The 21,648-nt window shown below is 47.6% G+C and overlaps 2 protein-coding genes and 1 pseudogene across 3 annotated transcripts; all 3 read left to right on the top strand.

Annotated features, from left to right (window-relative positions):
• The first annotated feature begins 529 nt into the window (after window positions 1–529).
• LOC117862793 (mitochondrial ATP-independent inner membrane protease subunit 1a) lies at window positions 530–3,895 on the top strand. Its single transcript, XM_034746317.2, has 4 exons — window positions 530–986; window positions 2,487–2,597; window positions 3,379–3,431; window positions 3,536–3,895. Exons 1-3 carry the CDS (start codon window positions 624–626, stop codon window positions 3,427–3,429), a joined length of 525 nt encoding a protein of 174 aa, XP_034602208.1. The 5' UTR covers window positions 530–623; the 3' UTR covers window positions 3,430–3,431; window positions 3,536–3,895.
• A 6,607-nt stretch (window positions 3,896–10,502) lies between these two features.
• LOC140223505 (uncharacterized) lies at window positions 10,503–11,336 on the top strand (annotated as a pseudogene).
• Window positions 11,337–11,765: 429 nt separating this feature from the next.
• On the top strand, window positions 11,766–14,337 carry LOC117865423 (large ribosomal subunit protein uL30x). Of its 2 annotated transcripts, none has more exons than XM_034749619.2 (7): window positions 11,766–11,924; window positions 12,029–12,208; window positions 12,742–12,839; window positions 12,938–12,995; window positions 13,082–13,161; window positions 13,749–13,851; window positions 13,940–14,337. In XM_034749619.2, the coding sequence occupies exons 2-7, from the start codon at window positions 12,029–12,031 to the stop codon at window positions 14,153–14,155; spliced, it is 735 nt and encodes a 244-aa protein (XP_034605510.1). In that variant the 5' UTR covers window positions 11,766–11,924; the 3' UTR covers window positions 14,156–14,337. The 2 variants fall into 2 exon arrangements, with proteins under 2 accessions (XP_034605510.1, XP_034605511.1); XM_034749620.2 differs by having other exon boundaries at window positions 11,771–11,919.
• Window positions 14,338–21,648: the final 7,311 nt, after the last annotated feature.

Consider the following 21,648-nt stretch of genomic DNA (forward strand, 5'->3'; position numbering starts at 1 on the left):
CATTACTTGTTCTCACCCATGAGCTAGCTTCTCCAGGAAGGGGGAAATCCAAGATTTAGTCCATGGAGAGGAAGATTGTTGTGGTGATTTTCATCTAGTTCGTAGATCTGGTGATTGGTTTCCCTTGCAGCTTCTTCTCTACTCTCAATCAATCTCCATAAGTCCAGAAGCTATATTGTTCTCGTGTGACAAAAGGAGTGTTTGATACTAAGTGCTAAATTTTAGCAGTATCATATTGGATGTTAATTAGGAGAATTAAACATTAACTAATTACAAAACTAATTGCAGAACCCTATGCTAATTCGCGAGACGAATCTATTAAGTCTAATTAATTCATCATTAACGAAGGGTTAATAGCACCACATTATCAAATTATGGACTAAACATTGTCAAATTATGAACTAATTAAGCTTAATAAATTCGTCTCGCGAATTAGACTCCATCTATACAATTAGTTTTGTAATTAATTTATATTTAATATTTCTAATTAGCATCAATCATCCGATTAAAGGTTCTATCCAAACGGCGCCAAAGGTGACGGCCTTGGAATCCGCGGGTGCTCCCTGAAGTCCCGAGAACGACTCGCTTCTACCAAGCTCTCTCCCCTCGCCGCCGCCGCTGCCATGTCGGCCTTCGTGCGGCGCCTCGGAGCCATCCCGTGGCGGAACATCGCGGGGGAGGCCTTCTCCCGCGCGTTGCTGGTGGCGCAGGCCTTCTGCGCCGTCCACGTCGTGGACCACCACCTCTGCTCGCTCGCCATCGTGCGGGGCCCCAGCATGCTGCCGGCGATGAACCTGGCTGGCGACGTGGTGGCGGTGGACAAGGTGAGCGTGAGGCGCGGGCGGGTGGGGCCCGGGGACGTCGTGCTGATGATCTCCCCCGAGGACCCGCGCAAGGCGGTCGCCAAGCGCGTCGTCGGGATGGGGGGCGACTCTGTCACCTACCTCGTCGACCCCGGGAACAGCGACGCCTCCAAGACCGTCGTGGTGAGTAGATACTGGGCTGGGTTTTGAGCTCGTACTGCTTGCTATGCTGCCTCCGTGATTGGATTAAGTCTCAGCTGATGCTCTTGCTGCTTTAAAGATTATTACAATTTGGTTGTGTGGTGTGATTCATTGACGCAATTCTAGATGCTTGGCATACTATTGCCGGCAGTAGCTGGTGATTAGTGGTAATTGATTACAGTATTTGTTGTGCTTCTTGAGGTGTTAGCAGACGATCTAATTTTCTTGGTTTGTTTGTGAGCATTGTAGATTTGAAGAAGTTTCGGCAAAGATGATGTAGTAGTTTTGACTATTTTTTTTTGCTTCAAATTGAGATGCAAGAAAGGCGAGTGTTTTTCCATGAGTGTAATGTGATGCCATTTGCTGAAGTGGTGACATTTGTGTTTTTGGTAATTGATAATTAGACTCTACTAGTCGCCAAACTTGGAGAAATATCTCTATCAGCTTTAGTTCATAATTTGTGCATGATCTTAGGAAAATGTAGTGCTTGAGCTACTGATACTGGTTTAGTATGAGATATGGTGTTATTTTTTTTATCCAAGTCAGCAGGGGAAGCCCCTACCTATTCTTTTATACTTTTTTATTTCAGACCCGTTTAGTTCGCTACCACGGGGTGTTGAACCTGGGCCTGCTGAGTGCTACCAGGTGCTCTAACCACTAGAGTAGAGACCCTTTTGCAGATATGGTGTTATTAACCCAAAAAATATTTCTGCTGATTTGATTAGATACTTAGGATTATGTGATGTGATGGGAAAAACCTTGCTCTGTGGTAGTGCTACTGTCAGTCATCACTGAGCAAATTTGGCTTACAGAGTTTTGGTTTTCCAAAACTATCTGAATTCCTGTATAAATTATGACATTTGCTTATGTCCATATTCATTATGAATTTATCAATTTCGTGGGTTTGACATGAAGAGTTCCGTGCTTTGTTTAATTTTAAATTCCCTTATTTTTTATATCTGCTTAGAGTTGCATCGAACTTAGAAACGTTTCTGTGAGCTCCACTTCAAAATCTGTGCATGATCTTAGAAATGTCTCAACTCTGGACTGTTGGTATTGGTTCAGTATGAGACATGGTGTTATTAAGTCTAAAAATAATCACTACCAATATGATACTTAATTAATTAGGATTGCATGCTGCCATGCTGGCCAAACCGTTTTTTCTGTTTTCTTTTGCTATCAGTCATCACTCCATCAGAAGATACAATTCCTACAGTTGTGTTTCAAATGATTGCAACCAATAGCAGAAAAAAATTGGCTTGTTGAGGTTTTGTTTTCGAAGACTATGAAAGACATCCCTGTCATTAAAATCCAACATTTGTTTATGTTCAATGTTGGTGCTTTAGCGGGTTCCAGGTGTGATATTCGGACATGACGAGTGCCGTTGTTTATTTCTCAATTGTTTCTTTTATGACTTATGGTTATTTTCTTTAAAAACTTGTATGATCACCTCATGCTCTTGCCTTGGTGATGTAATTATAGGTACCACAAGGTCATGTTTGGGTGCAGGGAGATAATGTTTATGCTTCTAGAGATTCAAGGCATTTTGGAGCTGTGCCTTATGGTCTCATTACAGGGAAGATCTTTTGTCGGGTAAGCTCAATTATTTATTTTGCATCCCCATTAATTTAATATGGTGGAATCTCTGGAACCAATATTTTGCTTTATGGTTCCATGGACGCAAGCAACTAGCAACTACCTTAAATTTGCGGAAAAAGACAAAATTATACCTTAACACTATATTGCAAGTGCATGGTTGCTGACATGTTATGGTTAAGCGTTGAGTTCAAGAGCTTCAGTATCTTCTTATCGTCTTATGTACCCATGCTTTAATCTCAAATTCCTGGATAACTCATCAATTTTGTCCAATGATAATAATCCGGAGCAATACATTTTACTGGTGTGTATTAGAGGATAAATACTACTGTTCCAGTTTCAGCATGGTCACTTAATGCAGTATTGAGTATGGAGGTTCCCTAAAATAACTGGGCATCATATCTCCCCAATGCCAGGATGTAAATAGGACAAAAAAGGGCATTGGGTTGAACTTCCTTAATTATAGGTCATAATGTTTGTACCCTGATATATCAACATACAATTTCTTCTTTTTTTGAAGCTTATAATAAACTTCAAATCTTGATTTGTGGGACACAGAAATTGGAACATACTTCTTCATACTCTATTTGTTCTGCAGATTTACCTGCTTGAACTTGCTACTTCTTGATGCTAACATGTTTTTATAATTCTTAGCACAATCCAAATGCTACATTGCTACCAAATCTGTCATGTGGGCCATCACCCTAGAATTTTATCACTGCATGTTTGCCATCTAGGTGAAAATGGGGGAGTATTGATATTTTTTGTTCAATCTTAGGTGTGGCCACTGGAGGGTTTTGGATCGATTGATTCAAATCAGTCCCCATAAAGGTGAATTCAACCTCTCTTTATGTTTGTCTTTTTTTTTCTTAAAAAAAACTGGCTCTCTCTAATGTTCATTTGTGCTAACTTCTTTGTTTGCTATTTTTCTCCAGAGAAGATGTGCCCATACTGTATTGAACGTGTCAAGAGTTTACTCTTCAATTTGGAAGCGAGATATGTCATGGCACATTTTTGTAGTGAAGCAGTGTCTATCTTGATGCCCCCTCTTTTGATTCAGTGTGTAGCAATTTTAGTTCTCAGGCCTGAAACCCAATCAGCATATGTTCTGTTACAAATTCTTGGGCTACTGCCTGGGTTGTAACTTTATGGACAGTGATTTTGGTAGAGAACAGAACCATGGATACCTGAATGATTCATGTAAGTTGAGGTGAGTTTGGAACATGGCTGAACCCAAGTCATTGAACAGAATTATGAACCTGTGCTTGCAGGAGAATAGATTGATTTGTGCGTTATTATCTTGCTTATTCAAACCATTATAATCTGGGGAGTGTGACATGACGTCTTCATGAAAACTTTAGTGCCTTTTTACCTAAAAAAAAAGAAGAAAACTTAGTACCTTTGCCAGTTTTTGCAAACGTAACACTAACGCTAGATTGTTACAGTAACATAAAACAGTTAATGCTGCAAGCTTTTCGAATAAAACAATGACCCCTTGCAAAAATGCAAGTAGTTACAAAATCTCTCAAACTTGAGTGGACATGCATTTAGATTGACCACAAAAATCTTGCATTGGTCATAAACTTAGCCAACTGTAATGCGATACTGAACTTACATAGTAGTAGCTGCATATAGTAGATTACAGATAGAATTGGCACTGATGATGAACTTAGTCAAGGATAGATAGCATGAGACTGAACTTAACTAGCAGTAGCACTGATAGAATAGAAATTGAGAGATCTTTGCCTCTTCCTGGTTGAAGACGACATCATTAGGGAGTCGCCACCTTGGCAAGCATGTCCTTGATGACCCTGATGCACACCTGCTTGAGTCCTTGACACTCCTGCAACTCCAAATGGGCAAATAATGGGGGTATAAATAGCCTCAAGGGTTCAAAGAGTCGTTGCTCTAACGGCTAAGTTAAAAAGTATACCATCGGATGTTCCGATGGTCTATTTTTGGCCTGCATCGAAAGATCCGGTACAACTAGCCGTTGGACTCCACGTGCCCAATTTCCTCAGAAATTCATCCGACGCTTTATCCGATACCACCATCGGATCATCCGGTGCCACTGGTCACGTCACATAGCCGTTGGATCTCATGACGTCATTGATCCGACACTTCCTCCGATGGCACCGTCGGATTATCCGGTGCTGAAGCAATTCTTGCCAAATCTCCGTAGCGTACCAATTCTTTTGACGCTTGCCTGATTTTCTCCATAGTGTACCAATTCTTCCGACGCTTTTCTAGGAGGGGAGGGGGCATCGGAACATCCGATGATGCATTTTTCATTCCAAGTCATCCAAAGATACCGTCACTTGGATTTGCTAGACCTTCGCACTGTCGATGAGCTGCTGCTCCTCCAACCACGGCATTGCGAATTGACCTCCGGCAGCAGGATGAGCCGATAGGGATGAGGGCCGCTTGGTGGAGAGGAATGAGGGTCGCCGACTCGTTCGGCCTCCGGGCGGAGGACAAACGGCGGAGAGGGACGAGGGCCCTCGACTCGCTGGTTTCGAGCGGAGGACAAGCAACGGAGAGGGACGAGGGCCACCGGGTTTGGGTGCGGATGACAAGCAGCTACCGAGCATGGGGGACGAGCGGCTGCCGGGAGCATTGGTGAAGATAGCAGCGGACCTGCAGGCGGGGGTGAGTGAGGGAGAGATAGTCGTACATGGCCGCTCATAGGGAGAGAGAGGGAGCAGGAGAAAGAAAAGGATGAAGAAGAAAGGGTCCACCGCTACTTGTTGTCTAACATGTGGGGCCTATACCATGTCACACGAAACCACCTTCAAAACAGCCTTGGGACCTAACTCAACTGGATTTGATAGATGAGGGATGCCAGATATCCGATTTTGCAAATGAGGGATGAAGGCTAGACTTGGACGATAGATGAGGGAAGTTAAAAGGACTTTTTCTGAAGAAAAAGGTAGTGTATGGGAAGCTGAATCGGACACATCAGGGTTTCAGCCCACGTGAAAGGGTTTGACCACACAGGAGCTCACCAGCATGTAACTTGTAGGCCCAAAAGAATAGGGAGGCCCATGAGATGGCCTTGGAATCCGTGGGTGCTCCCTGAAGTCCTGAGAACGACTCGCTTTTACCAAGCTGTCCCCTCTCGACGCCGCTGCTGCATCGGAACATCCGGTGCAACTAGCCGTTGGACTTCATGCGCCCAAATTCCTCAAAAATTCATCCGACGTTTTATCCGATGTCCCCGTTGGATCATCCGGTGCCATTGGCCATATCACATAGCCGTTGGATCCCCTAACGTTATTGCTCCGACGCTTCCTCCGATGTAATTTGTTTTAGCCCACATGAAAAGGGTTTGACCACATAGGAGCCCACCACCTTGTAATTTGTAGGCCCAAAAGAATAGGGAGGCCCAAGAGATGGCCTTGGAATCCGCGGCATTATATCTTAAGTGCGAAGACATCTTTATTTTTATTTAGGAACTCAATTAATTTTTTTTCTCTTCCTCAGGCTCGAGGTTAGCCCCTATCGTCACATATCTGTTCATGATGCAGTCATCTAGGAGAACTCGTTTTATTTTGCCACCTGCACTTATTTTTACTTTTTCTTTGTCCCTCTTGGGCTCAACATATGGCATTTTCTCTTCTTGTTTCTCAACCTTGTTGGGACTTGTTAGATGGTGGACATTCTTCTGTCCTAGGGTTGCGCCTTTCTCTATGTTTCTAGCGGTTTGCTAGTCGCCATATACTGTAATGACCCCTTTTAGGGCTGAGATCTTCATACATAAGAAAAGTTGTCTTATCGCTGCATCAAACTTGTTGATGAACCCTCTCCCGAGGATAACAAAGTATGGGTAGTACATTTCGACAACGTCGAACGTTATGCATTCCATTCTTGCGTTGTCCAGATTTCCAAATGAGACGGGAAGCGAAATTTTTCCCAAGGCTTTAACTGGCTTTCCCCCGAAGCCAAGTAATGGGACCTCTGCCGTCTCGAGCAAGTGGGGTCAATTTTTATCTCTCTGAATGTGTTTGCAAAGATGATGTCCGTAGAGCTTCCATTGTCAACTAGGACCTTTTGAATTTTTCACCAGGCTATGATGGCCTCGATCACCATCGCGTCATTGTGCGAGGTTGTCTTCAATTTAAAGTCTTCCTCCGTGAAAGAGATGGGCATGTGCGCCTACTCTGGCTTGGCTGGAGGCCCATGAGGTATGATTGTATTGACTTGTCTGAATTAATATTTTTTTTGGTCTCTTGTTTTCAAACTCGAGGGAAGATCCTCCGGCAATTGGCATTATCATGCCAAAGGTTGGTAAGGCATTTGGGCTATCTTCCTGATGCTCTTGTTGCGAGGATCCTCCTGAGATTGGCATTATCATGCCGTAGGTGGGTAAGGCTTTGGGATTGCTGTTTGTGGGTTGTTAGGCTCGGCTTTTGGAATTTAGTTGGGTAGATTTGGTGGAGGTAGTGGTATTTCGTGGAGATGTTGGGAAGGTGCGAAGCTCGCGGTTTGCGAGGCTTGCTGAGTTTGAGGGTGGAATTATGGTGACTGTTACCACATCATGGCGGGTTGAAAGCTTGCGAGGTTAGGGTTTGGGAAGTATGGTTGCTATGGCTAAAAGGTAGTATGGTGGATGGTTTTGGGTGCCGCGGCCGCTTTTTTCTCGTCGGCCATTCTCTCGAGAGTCTTTTTGGTTTCTGGACAAAAGTATGTTGTATGATCGAGCTGTTTGCCATGTAAGGTACAGTAAAATATTCTTTGCTAGTCACTTTGGTTATTTGGCCTCGGAGGCCCTCTGCCTCAGCATCTTCCCCTCTCGGCGTAACCGTCGCTCTGGCCGCTGACAAAGTTTGATGGTGGTTGGTGGTTTTAGTTTTGGTTTTGGTTTTGCTGCGAGGGTTGATTACCCTCGATCGACATCACTTGTTGAGCTGGGTACGAGTGGTGTTGCTGCGTGTGGTTGTATCTCGAGGCTTGCCAGTTCTTGTCTTTTTAGCTTGCCTATGGTGGTTTCTCTCTACCACTCTCCTTCTGTGGTCTTCATCTGACCTACAGTATTTTTCTAGCTCTGCGAACAAGGCTTCCATTATTTTTGGTTTTTTCCTTGATAGCTTCGAGGCTGTTGGACCTAGATTGAGCCCCTTGATGCAAGCTGCTATAGCTACGCTATCTTCTACATTAGAAGTTTGCGATTTGAGCTGGACGAACCTTTTCACATAATTTGCTAAAGGCTCTTTATCCTTTTGAACACAATTGAATAGATCTCCTTCGTCGGCCACGACGCTATGAAAGCTTTGGAAGTTTTGGACCAGCTTTGTTTTGAGATCTATCTAGCTGTATACGGATTGTGGCGGAAGCAGAGAGTACCGGTTTAGAGCTGCGCCTTCGCATGCTATTATGAATGATTTTGCCAGCACCACATCATCTCCTCCCGCTAAAGCTATGGCTGCCTCGTAGCTCATGACAAAATGGCGAGGGTCTATTTGCCCGTTAAACTTTGGCAATATGATCGTCTTGTAGGTTGTGGGCCATGGGGCTGTTTGCAAGCCTAAGAATAGTGGAGAGCTTTTATCAATTATTATGTAGGTGTTCGTTGTCACTGGGGTGTTGTGCCTAATGAAGCTGGAATTTGGGTGTATGATGGGTGTATCATTGGTGGTTAGCCCCTAGAGTGGTGGTTGTGGCGGCGTTGTTCGCAGGTATTGCAACTCGTTCAGCTCTTGTTGCAATTCCGCTAGTTATCTTTTAGCTTCGTTTAACTTTGCCAGTTTGCTAGCCACTATATTTTGTGTTTGGAGTTCTTGAGCGAAATTTTCTTTTTCTTTCTTCAATGTTTGTAGCTGTTTAAGTGCCGAGGCTAATTCTTCCTCTTTTTCTCCGAGTGGGTCATTCTGTGTGTTTGTTTGTGGTGAAGCTTGGCTCGAGGTCTCCGCCTCGGTTCTCTTTTTCTCACTTCTTTTTCTTAGGTTGGCCTCAACTCTTTTTAGCTTTTCTACCTTGTCCATGTCTTGCTCAACTAGGACGAGCTGCCTTTCCTGCTCTCCCTTGTTCTCGGTTCTTCTTCTTCTTCTGAGGTGGCATCATGGGTTTTTTCACGACTGAGAACACGGTGGGTGCCCTGTTGGTCTCGAAAGGATTAGAGAACAACAGATGAGGTTTGGAAGCAAATCTCAAAGACTCGAACACAACAAATGTAGTGGAAGCACTTGCGAACTCGTTCCAAAAATTATCTGTCCCTTTACAACAGTGTAAGGCTCCCCTTTTACAGTGACTCGGGGGTCATTTTACATACTATAAATACCCTTTTCACCTACTACATTCCTAGAATATGCCGTACATAAAAGGTCTTTGGAGTTAACTTGCACAACAAGAATTCTCCTACCAAGTCACGCTTATCACGCCTTTAGGTAGTCACGCTAATCGTGCCTCCGGGGGTTCACGCTTATCATGCCTTCTTGCAATCATGCTTTTCACACCTTTATATCTTTTTAGCCTCGTTCTTGTAGACTCCTTGGCCTCGTGCTTGAAAATTCCTTAGGCTCATGCTGGAGAAGCAGCCCAGCCTCGTGCCTTCACCTTGGTACATTTACTTCAGCGAACTTGAGTAGAAAGCATAATGAAGAGCTCGTTGCTCGAGGTTAGCTTCGAACGACGAAGGGTAAGCCATTTCATATTTTAACCATCAGCAAATAACCCTTAACCTCGAGACCAAAGCGACAGAGAGAATGCGAGGTTAATATGGTTTTTATGCCAGACTAGGACCATCGAGGTTAACTAACTTGAGGTTAGTTGGCTCTAGCCGAAAAAAAAACCTCGAGGGTGACCGTCTTTTTGGGAAATCCCCAACAATAACTCTTAGATCACTTGCGACACATCCAAAGATAATCAGTAGCCGTGGCCGGTTCTTCCCATATTTTGAGATATATCATTTAAAATGTAGTTAACATTTAGTTTCTCATCGCTACATTCAACATTGGACTAATAGCATTCCCTGCAATATAGGACTGCATTGGGGCACTTGACGTCACCCACATCCCTGCATTTGTCCTGATAATATAATTAACAGGTTTAGAGGTCGTAAGTCCTATCCAACACAGAACGTGCTTGCGGCCGTGGACTTTCATTTATGGTTCACTTATGCACTTGCTGGATGGGAGGGCTCAACACATGACTCCGTAGTTCTAAGGGCCGCCCTGAAAAGATCAAATGGAATTTTAATGCCTGAAGGTTAGCAACAAGTCCTGATAAGCTATAGAATAGAATAAATTTTGATAAGGCAGTAAAGCATTGTCTTGTGTGTTGTAGGAAAAATATTACTTAGCCGATGCTGGATATGCAGCTGAGACCTGGTATATTGCCACTGTATAGAGGAGTCCGGTACAACTTGAATGAGCATGGGTGGGAGACATCCAGAAACACCACAAGAGTTATTCAACCTTCGGCATTCCTCCCTTCATACAACTGTCGAGCGAGCATTTGGGACATTAAAGAATCGCTTTAAAGTTCTTTCAAGCAAGCCATGTTTTCCATTTAGAACACAAGTGAAGCTTGTAATAACTTGTGTGCTACATAATTGGATCCTTGATAATGGTCCTCACAATATCATATATGATGAGGATCGTTGATTTAGCAATCTTCCTAGGTCAGCTAGGACAGCTTCAGATCAAGCCACAGAGAACAGACAGTGGGCGGCTAAGCGTGATGATCTAGCAAATTTAATGTGGAGTGAACGTTGATACAGTTCACTCTAATATGTGTTATTGATTTAGCATATATGTAGCTGAACCATATTTATGTAATGTTGCTGATACTTTTATTGCAAGCCTGCCATTTTTATTACCATTATTTCTTTACCATTGCTTGCCATGGTTGTTACTTTATCATGTATCCCCTTGTAGTTCACACAATGGACAAGAAGAAAGCAGTATGAATGCTGAGGGCAAGGGAAGTAAAAAAGCTTCAGGATCAAACCCAAGGGCAAAGCCTACTAATTGGCCTATAGCTATATCTGAATTTCTCCTTGGTTGGTACATTGAGAAGAAGTTGGCGATGCCTCCCAAGACTAGTTTCAAAAAGTTGCATCATACTGCATGTACATCAGCAGTAAACTCCAATTATGGCACTACCTACAGTGTGGATCAAGTTCATCGTCATTGGAGGCGTCATAGGGATACTTGGGGACTTGTGGCTAAGTATCTCAATGAGAGTGGTGGTGGTTGGGATGAAGACCAAAAATTATTTAAGCTGTCAGAATCTACTTTGGAAGGCCTCTCGGTATTTATCTGTTGCTTTAATGATCGGAATTCTGCATCCATTGTGCATGATTCTTATATTTTTTTCCATGTAGGCAAATGATCGTTCCATTCTGACTAAGCCAATCCAGTTTTATGATAAGTTGAAAGAACTATTCAGTGGATTCACAGCTGATGTATGCAAGATCCTTCAACTGCAGTCGAGGAAGATGATGATGGTGCCGATAAGATGGACATGATGAATGCTATGTCTAACTATGATGAAGCAGATGATCCACAAGGGCAAGACTCAGACAAACTAGAATCTGATAGTGATGAATGTCAGGAGGTGGCTGCTCTTGCTGCAACTGCTAGCCAAGTTTCTTCGTCTAATGTTCAGTCAATGAAGCCTATGGGAAGTCAAAGACACTAAGTGCACAAGACCAAAATAAAAGTGGTGTCAGGCTGCTGGACCCGTCACCGTTTTGCGAGTGTCTTCTTCGGAGAGGGCGGCCTTCGGAGTCGTGGACCGTTTTCTAGACCATTGCAATTGTGTGGGCCCTTTATTGGGCAGCCGAAGTTGGAAAGCGGAATGTGAATCACCACAGCCCAAGCCTTTTGAAGCGCAGGTCCATCCCGGTTACCCACCCGCCAGGCCCAATATCAGCCGTTTGGATGACAACCGAAATTCGGCTGGCTCGAGCTCATTCGGCGGCCCCGTCCGGCAAATCTTCGACGGCCGGCCGATTTGTGCGGGCCTCGATTTGGCAGGGCGCGGCTGATTTGTGTGCAAATTTTGGCCGGGCCTCAATTTGACAAGGTGGGTGGGTGCAGCAAATCGTGCTCTCCTCTAGAAAGTTGCTGGTCCGTCGACGGTCCAGGTCCAACCAAAGTTGCGGCCCACTCCGGCACACCCCACATTGCTTCAAACTAAGGCCCAAAGTTCTACCGGCCCACAGAGCCTCAGCCGTCGGATCACACCTCTCCAAACCCTAGCCACCAAACCCCTCCTACATAACCCGCCTTTCCCACTCCCCTCGCCCGCCGCCGCCTGCGCCCACCTCCGACCTCCACTCTCCCCGCATCCCCCGTCTCGCACGCAGCTCGTCGAGGTAAGGTAAGCCACCGCGCCGCACGCCGTTGCCGCCCTCACCGTTTGCCGCGCGTTTCGATCTGTGGCTGACTGAGGTGTCGTGGTTCGGTTGGTCTGTGGCCGTGCAGATGTCGTCCGAGGCGGCGAAGGTGGCGGTGCCGGAGTCGGTGCTCCGCAAGAGGAAGCGCGAGGAGCAGTGGGCGGCCGACAAGAAGGAGAAGGCCCTGGCCGAGAAGAAGAAGTCCATCGAGAGCCGCAAGCTCATCTTCACCCGCGCCAAGCAGTACGCCGAGGAGTACGATGCTCAGGTCAGATCGCCGCTCCGCTCGATCTTATACAGCAGCTCTGAATGGGCATTCTTTTCTGCGGATTGTTATCTGGTTGCATTGTTGAATCTGGGTTTGGTCTGGTTGGTCCGTTTCGTTCTATAAACTAATCGGAAGTAAGAACAATGCGTATATGATTCCTTCGCAGGCGGAATTGTTGAAAGTTTGTACTTAGAAATGTGTTGACCAGTGCCGTAGGACTACTAGGCTGTTCTTCCTGCATATAGAATGCACGCATATAATTAATTTATTATACGAGTTTGACATAGTTTATTTGGGAAATATGCTCAAGTCCAAGCAATTTAGAGTATTTTGCTGAAATAGTACGATTATTTACTATTAGAAGCAATCTATGAATGCTGCTGATTTTTATCACTTTAATCCCTACTGTCCAGTTTTATTTTATCAGTGGATAGTTCTCTGCTGTCTTCTAGGGTATATCATGCCATTTAGTTGCTTTCTTCTTGATAAAATATTAAACAGTGTATTTTTGCTTATGTGGGTGTTGGGAGCAGGAGAAGGAGCTGGTGCAGCTCAAGCGTGAGGCCCGGTTGAAGGGTGGTTTCTATGTCAGTCCTGAGGCAAAGCTGCTGTTTGTGATCCGTATCCGTGGGTAAGTTGCTATTCTTGTCAATGTGATTATGCCACTCTTTATATATTAGTGTTGAATTTATATGCACTTGTTTGATATTAAATTTGTTAAAACTACAGTATCAATGCCATGCACCCAAAGACCAGGAAGATCTTGCAGCTTTTGCGTTTGAGGCAGGTGTGTTCGCCAACAAGCTGGTTTACAACTTTGCCTCTGCTATTTGAAATTTGTTTGTTCATAAAACTGAACATTTTGTTTTGTAGATCTTCAATGGTGTGTTCCTTAAGGTCAACAAGGCTACCATTAACATGCTGCGCAGGGTTGAGCCTTATGTTGCATACGGGTAAGTTTTTTCATACAGTATCATGCTCTTTGTGTTCATTTGGCTATATTTTTGCAGTGAAAGTACACAGTTGAAAACATGTCATACTGATGTACTTACTACGTAGTGGTTGAGTGAAATAGAGTTTTCTGTGTTGCAATACCAAATTTGTACTTCAGATTACATGCTTCATCATGGCTTTGTGTATTTGGACATTCGGTTCTGTTGTTAGAATTGTGATTCCAGATTACAACTGCAACCATTGTTGTTAATGGATTTAATAGTTTATTGTAGACGAGGCTGTGAAGTGTTGCATATATATTCAATTTGTTGCACTATAACAATATTTAGGATGCTAGCAAACAACTTTATCCATCCAGGGCCTTGACTACTTTAAGCAGATTAGCTTGGTGATTCCTCCTAGTTTTTTTGTTTGTGGTAAAAGAGGGCTTTTGAACATAAATATTCATTTTTTTGCCTGTACACCGGTAGCAAGCAAACAATTTTGAGCATTCAGGGTCTCGAGTAGGTTAAGCAGATTAGCTTGGTGGTCCCACAAGAGTTATTAATATGACTTAACTAAGCTGGTAAAACTTTGTTTTCTTTAGGTACCCGAACTTGAAGAGCGTCAGGGAGTTGATCTACAAGAGGGGCTACGGAAAGTTGAACAAGCAGAGGATTCCTCTGTCCAACAACCAAGTTATCGAGGAGGTATGCCATCTTAAGCTCTTTTGCTTTGGTTCTGTAACTTCATTTTACAGCCTAATGCTGATTCTCGCCTTTTTGTGTATTCTATCAGGGCTTGGGCAAGCACAACATCATCTGCATTGAGGATCTTGTTCATGAGATCATGACTGTTGGCCCCCACTTCAAGGAGGCCAACAACTTCCTCTGGCCATTCAAGTTGAAGGCGCCACTGGGAGGCCTGAAGAAGAAGAGAAACCACTATGTTGAGGGTGGTGACGCTGGTAACCGTGAGAACTACATCAATGAGCTCATCAAAAGGATGAACTAGGTTCACGAGCATATTGGTAGTGTGCCCTTTGGAAGGCGGCTCTCTGTGTTATCCTTATTTTACATTAGGAAGTTGGATCGTGGATGAATATGCATGCAATTTTGATGTTTGGAACTAGGTGTGTATGGAAGAAATCTGACCTTTTACCAAGAGGTTCTGAATTTTATTGAACGCCTTTGTTATCCTGAGGTGTGAATATCGGTACGCCTTTCTTGTTTCCTGGCTGGCCAGTATGATAAATCATCTGCAAATTGCCTTTGCTTATTTGTGTGGGAATATATTTTCTGTTGTGATCTGCGGAAGTGGATTTATTATGGGATTCATATGTTCAACCACGGCTGGTAGTAATATTGAAATCATCTTGAATAGTATTGTGTTCTACTATAGTTCCATCTTCCAGTTGCTTCCCTGTCGTTATTTGCAACGCATGTGCCCCTATTCTCTATCTGTACAGAGACTTTCTGTCGCTGCGAACTCAATTCAGTTTGGTATACTCTGAAGTTTTGTGTTTGTTTTCTAGTGGAATAGCTAGCTGAACGTGTCCATGTACGCCGACTGCCGTTCAAAGCGAGCGCGCGCACGCCCCGTCGTGCACTATGCACACCGTAACTCCGCGTCCGTCCCGCACGACACATGCAGCTCGACCGTCGTCCGCGCGCGATGGCGAGCGCCTGGGCGTCGCTCCCGGCGGACCTCCTCGAGGAGATCTCCGGTCAACTGTCCACCGAAGCCGACCGCCTCCACTCCACATCCACCAGGTATGCGCGCACTGGAGCGCTTGCACCTCCCTCGCCGCTCGCCTGCCCTGAATCGTCGCCAGCCGCCCCTGGCCCTGGAGCGTGATGTCTCCGGCGGTCGGGACCCACTGACGGCGTCCGGCGCGTCCAAGATTTCCCAGCCCCGCCGGGCGGTGTCTCGTGGTGTTGCGGCGCGGCGCGCCCCCTGGTTGGCTCGCGCTGTCGGACCACGACAACGGCTAGTCCTCTGGGATCCCAGCTCTGGCGCGAAGGTCTCGCTACCGGCTGTGCCTTCCATCCTCCAGGTCTTCCTGGCGGATGACCCGCTCGCCTCGCCGCACGCCCGCACTGGTCACTCATCACTCAGTCACTGGATGGCGCTCGCGAGCCAGCGCAGGAGTTGGGTTGGGCTGAGGATTTCCTTGATGATGATGGCCGGGGACAGGAACAGCACAAGCACTACCAGAGTCTCCTTCTGGCGCCCAGGATTCTTGGTTCTGTCTAAAGAGGCCCTTCTTCAAGGGGTGACGTCGTCTTTTTACAGGGAATAACAAGTGTGGCATTGACATGTGTTCCTCGGTGTCAATCCACAGCTGGTTTGCCTTGTTTCTTGATGCCTACCGGCTACCATCGCCCGAAACAAGAAGGTTTCTTCCCCATTTCTGCATGACATCGGCGAATGCATATTCCAAGACGTCGGCAACGGCAAACATTCATATATGTCAGTTCTCGGTCTGGCAATCCAGCGGGCAGTCACGGAGAGGCAATTCAGCCAGCAGTTACACAGAGCGACGCCTCTGATTGCTCTGTACCAAGCTGCGCTGGAAACAGGAGAGTTCTCGATTGGGTTCTTCGACCAGCCACAGTGCGCTCGTTCGCCAGATTGCCGGCGTGCTCAAGCAGACGATGCCAAGGACTGGCCTCGACGACCTTTTGAAGAACGACACAGTGCTCGCGGATGCCAGGCTCTGAACCTGAACATGTAGAGCTGCCATGGCAGCCGCGGTGGTTGCGCCGTTTAGCTTCTGCTCACCTCCCGTCCAGGCCGCGCGTGGATGCCACTGTCGGCAGCATGTCTCAGAAAGCGCTTCTCAGATCGCGCCGCAGCCCGCCGCTGGTCCTCTTCTGAGCTGGCAGATCGCCACCGCCTCCTCCCTCGCCACGAGCTTTGACGAGAAAGAGCCCCCACATCCCCAGTCCACCTAGGAGGTGGAGTGCGCGGCCAATTCTTGTGGGGCGACGGCGACCGGAGCCAGCGGCGAGCACTAGGCCGAGCTCGTCTTCCGCTCCCTCCCGGACAGCGGCATCTTACGGCGGAGGTCGCTGCGGTCGGCGTGAAAGGCTGGAGGTAAAGATTTGGCGAGTGAATTTCGGATACGGGAGCGGGATGCTTAGCAGCGGGGCGAGCGAGATTCGCCGGCGGCGGCACGGCCTCGTCGGGAGAGATGTTGCCGCGCCGGAATATTTGCAAAAGGCCCCTGGATTAATAATCGCGATTCGAATATTTGTGAATACCCCCTGATCGATCCGAATATTTATAAATAACCCCCTAAATTTAAATTGGATCGCGATTAATAGTCGCGATCCGAATTTATGCAGATACCCCTGGTTTTGGATAGTTATTTAGCAAACTGCCCCGTGACTGGCTCTCGGTCCTCCCTCGTCGGCTCATCCTCACGCTGTTACGCCGCCGGCCACCGCCTTCCGTCCAGCTCTCCACTCTGCGGTACCCAAGCGCTCGAATCGCCGGAGTCTCTCAAGCGCGAGCGGGGACCAAGTCGATCGAGCTCTGCCTCTTATGCTGCAGCACAACGCAGTTCACGCTATCCGTCTTCCGAGTTCCGGCCCTGACGAGTGACGACGACGAGCAAACGCTCGCCTCTACCTGCTATTGGTTCGCCCAACAATATGGCAGTGTCGCTTCTCGTCTGCTGCTCGCCACAGATTGCAGTGACACCGGCGCGTCGCCAACGGCCACGAGCAGGATCAGTGCGCGCTGGCGCGGCACCGGTGCAAGCCTTGCCGGAGATCCAAGCAGGTGCGGCATTTGCGCGAACACGACTCAGGCACGCTGCCGCCGCGGCCTACCCGCCCTTTGAAGGCCAGGTGATCGACGCTCTGCTTGTCCTGAGCCGGCGGACAGCCACGGCCTCCGGCTGCCGAGCCTGGCGAGGAAGACGACGCGCTTCATCTGGGCCGCAAAGGTCTGATCGGACGGTTTCTAGGCACCGAGGTACCGTCCACCCGGTCGGTATTTCAGATGACGACCACGCCGGCGCCGCAAGGATTCCCGCCTCCGCTTCACGGTTTCGCTCGCCGGAGCGCCGCTGTGTGTCGAGCCGTCCCTCCCGCTCCTCCTGGCAACCTTGCAGGCACCCCAGCTCGCGTCGGGTTCGGGTGGTGGGAGCACCAAGGGAGGTGCTCGGTGTTCCCGCCTCTTCTGCTTCCTGCCGAGGCTCACCAGAGCGCTAGCGCGCACCGGCTGTTCCTTCCTTGCTCCCATCTCCTTCCTTCTGGAGGCAAGCCTTTGCATCAAGCAAGGTTTGGCTCGTCATGGTGGAGGCGAAGGATCGGACCGGCACCCGGTGACTAGTGGGTATGGCAGACATGCGTTGCGCATGCCAAGGTTCGGTCGACACGGTTCTTGCGGTTTGTACTCTGTAGCTCAAATTGCCAGTGGCAAATCGGTGTAGTGACCGCAAGTGTAAGAGTGTTTGGATCCCTGGAATCACGCTCTCAAGTTCTGAATCATCAGAGCCATGCAAACAAAGGATCATGAGGGTACGTTCACCGCTTGCACAGGTTGTGCCTGGACAGCAGAGCTGTAAAAACTGAGGTACATGTAGAGCAGAGATTGTTGATGCGGCTTAACCAAGACTTCAAAGTTTCGAAAGTGGCGTCGCAACCAAAAGCCATCCATCTTTTCACAAAAAGTTACCTGAAACCATTTCCACAGAAGTTTCATATTTGCCATTTGCAGAATTCTACAATGTGGTGCCAATTCTTTAGAATGAGGCTTGTCGAGCCATCCTGACTTCATGAAGGAACTGCATTCAGGATTCATGCTTTGAAATCTGCCTATGGTGCCCAATGCTCCAAAATCCTTTTTATGCTGTAACTTCCCAGGACATCAGCCTGGGGCAAATTGTTAGTCTTCAGCAGCTGATCATTGGCCTGTTCACCTCGATTGCTTCCCCCCCCCCCCCCCCCCCCCCCCCCCCCCCCCCCCCCCTGTCTATTCATCTCCGGTTCTTGTTACTTTCTCTTTTCTGATTTCTGAACCTGAAAAGGAAGGCCCAAGGTCGAGGGCACATGGAGGATGCATCTGCCGGCCCATACCACCTGAACGAGTGAACGACGTCATGACACTACGCAAGCCATCCTGCAGTTTGGGTTTAAGCCGGGCCCTTTCTGCTCCCTTACCTGTTGATGCTATCCCGGGCCATGCCAAACTCTGTATGCACATCAGAGGCTAACCTGCAATGAAATATGATGTGTGATTGACACGGTGTGATCGTGCGTTATGCTTAATGATTCCAGAACTCACCGGTGATGCAAACAGTAGCCAGAGAAGCAGTCTTTTCTCTTTCGCAGTTTTGCCAATAGTTGGCGGCTATATCGGCACGAGTTTCATGCCCCAGTGGCTCCTTTTTCCATCTTCTGCCGTGTCAGCTTGTTACTTTGGAACCTGATGGTTACCCTACATGCACCGGTGCATACAGCTTGCTTGCCTTGTTTGTCGATGCTGACCCCCGCAGGTAGGAAACGAGGTCTTTTTCCCCATACCGGCAGGAAATCGCTGGATACGTGTTCAAACATGTCGACGACGGCGACCTCTGAATCTGATAGCGGTTTGTGCAGTTTGGCAATTCGGCCTGCAGTTGCGGCGAGCGACGCCTGTGGTTGCTTTCAGCCTCTCAGAGTTCAGCAAACCAAACAAGTCAGTCGCCGCTCGGTTGGAAACTTCCAAAGCTGTTCATAGCAACCGATGTACAATATTATGAATCAGGATAAGTTGGGCACCCTATCATCTCGATTAATTGCCCTTTTCAGCATCGATGAAAACTACATCTAGTTTTCCTGAAAAGAAATGAAGAGAAAAAAAAACATTCCGCCGGCAGTTCACTGCACCTGACATCTCGAAGCAGCAATGGATTTTTATTTTTAAGAAGGACGTGCGTACAGCAGTCTATTGATCAGGACGTACCATCGTGTTCTGTTACTAGTCATCAAGTAGAACACGATTCAGGCTTCATGCCGTCATAGGCTCATCATAGCCCATGGTTTCTGTCGGGCGCCGGCGGCTGCATCCGTAGAAACTTCTCAGGTCAGCTCTCACGTCAAATCTGCTCCAGTTATGATGATACCCGAAGCAGATGTTAGTTTCTTCGGTAGTTAACTGGTTGCACACCAAGAGTTGTTTATCAGCATCGTGTAGATTAGCAGATATGCATAAACTACCCGATCAGGAATGCGTGTGGAAATGGCTCGCCGACATCAGTATGTATCGTAAAAAGTCCGTCCGGATGCAATTCCGGAACGGGTACAGATTTAGCCACCGAACGTGCGTGCTAAAAGTAGTTATTTATTAGGGCTTTAGGCACGTGCAAGGACGAGCCTGTTGCTTTCACTGCTTGAGAGAAGGCTCTGACCGACCAAACCTCCAATTCCATCTCCTCTACCTTGCCTGCATTAGCACGCGCGCTTCGTGATGAAACGTCAAGAACTCGTCGTCGCTGCAGATATACCTTCCAGATTCTAGCTATAGTAGCTACGGATCAAGCACACGGAATCCGGTCTCCGCATTACGGGCTTCATCATGATGCTCTGATCCGCGGTTCCCCATTTCTAAATCGGAGGGGTAACCATGCATTGAGGCTTGAGCCTTGCAGTTTACCAACCACTGAACCTGTGGGATCAGGGCGGCCCCCGGTCAGATTGTGGTAGTCAGAATTCCCCAACTTCATCTGATCTTCGCGTTTGAGGTCAGGGAGAGAGGCGTGTGTTGGAATGCATGGTACCCTGCTCTGGAAGTGGAACGTCGAAACGATGGGTATTCTTGTTCCAGCTGTTGGGCAGAGCCGGAAGACGAATCCATCGTCGCCGCCGGCAGTCGGCCACAGGCACAGCTGATAGCAGCGTCGAACTCTAGCTTTCTGGCCTGGGAAACATCTGAATCTGATACGCGCAAAAGCCCCAGGCAACGACTGGTCGGAGGCAGCCTGCTGGCGCGTTGCCTTGGGCGGTACCCTTGTTTCTTGGCGGCTTGACGCGCTGGGGAATCCGGATCGGCAACTGCAGCGCGCCCCTCGCCGAGGATCGCTTTCTGCATGAAGGCAACAGGCTGCAGAACATGATCATGATGCAACGTTTTTCTCAACAACTTGCTTACCCCCTCCATTCCAAAATATAAAAGTTTAGAGTATACATTTCTCCAATTTTGTCCAGTTTATAGAAAAAATATGCACACCAGCAATACCGGATAAATGCACCATCAAAACAGATTTAATAGTGGATTTAATAAAACTAATTTGATGTTATACGTGCTGATGAGTTCTTTTCCTGAACTGTTTAAAGCTAACAAAAATTAACTTAGAATAAAACTAAAACACGTCACGTTTCGAAAGAATGGAATAGTGTAGGACCTTCCCTAATTTGTCGGTACATGAGGCTCCGAACCTCCGATGAATACTGTGGATTATCAGCATCCACCAACAGCGAAGAGGGCTTAAGGGCACCAAGTTAAAACCAAAGGCATCGCAGTGAGATGAGAAGTCCCAGCATTAGATCACCACGGAGAAAGAAACAGATCACCAAAATTATCGAGTTCATGTTCGATTCAAAATTCAGTCTGCAACCATTCATCGACAAGCTTGCAGAAGTTACAGGACACCATCGCGCCAATGAAATTCGCAGTTTGACATATCCCAGCAGAGAGAGTGCCGAAGCATCATCTCTGACTGCCGGTCGACAAACCACTCTGCTAATCACCACCATTTACAGACAACTACAAGTCTAATTCAGTATACTCCTGATGGTTACCCAGCGAGCCTTCTCCAGAGCCAAGAGCCCAAGAACATCAAGCTGACAGAGCTCGAGCAGGGCTTCGTTGGCCGGCGCCGCCGAAGAGCAGTCAGCTGCTACCTTGCCTAGCTACCTATAGCTTGCTACTAGCTGTAGAGGGTGACGAGGCGGCGGAAGCACCTGGTGCAAGAGTACTTGCGCTTGTTCTTGAGGCACAGCGGCAGGCCGAGGATCCGCCGCTCGCTCTCCACGTCGGTGGCCACCACCGCGCCACCGCACCGCGGGCACGCGCCAGACGCCTTGTGCGTGCCCACCACCCGCTCCTTCTCCGCGCCGCACAGCATCCGCACCGCGTTCATCGCCATCGATTATCTCCGAAGTATCTTTGTTCCCCCTCCAAGAAGCGGAATGGGATCGAGCAGAGGAAGAAGAAGAAGAAGAAGAAGATGGGGGTCGGGGTTGGCTTGGAGCGTTTCAGGATTCCTGTTTCCTGGAAGATGCCCGGCCGGTTGGACGTACTTATAGCGGACAAGGGCGCAGGCCGCAGGCTGCCGACCGGAGGCAAGCTTGAAACAGGTGGAGGGGTTCGATCGCGGAGGTTTCCTTCTGCTCGGTGCCGCGTGACGTGGCGTGTTGCCCGAAACAGACAGGATCCAACGAATGCACGAGGCTCGTGGGCCAGTCTTTGTTTTTTATAAGGTGGTTATTGTCCAGGGGACGGTATCTCTGTAC

The sequence above is a fragment of the Setaria viridis genome, chromosome 7, assembly GCF_005286985.2.
Source record: "Setaria viridis chromosome 7, Setaria_viridis_v4.0, whole genome shotgun sequence".
Lineage (NCBI taxonomy): Eukaryota > Viridiplantae > Streptophyta > Magnoliopsida > Poales > Poaceae > Setaria > Setaria viridis.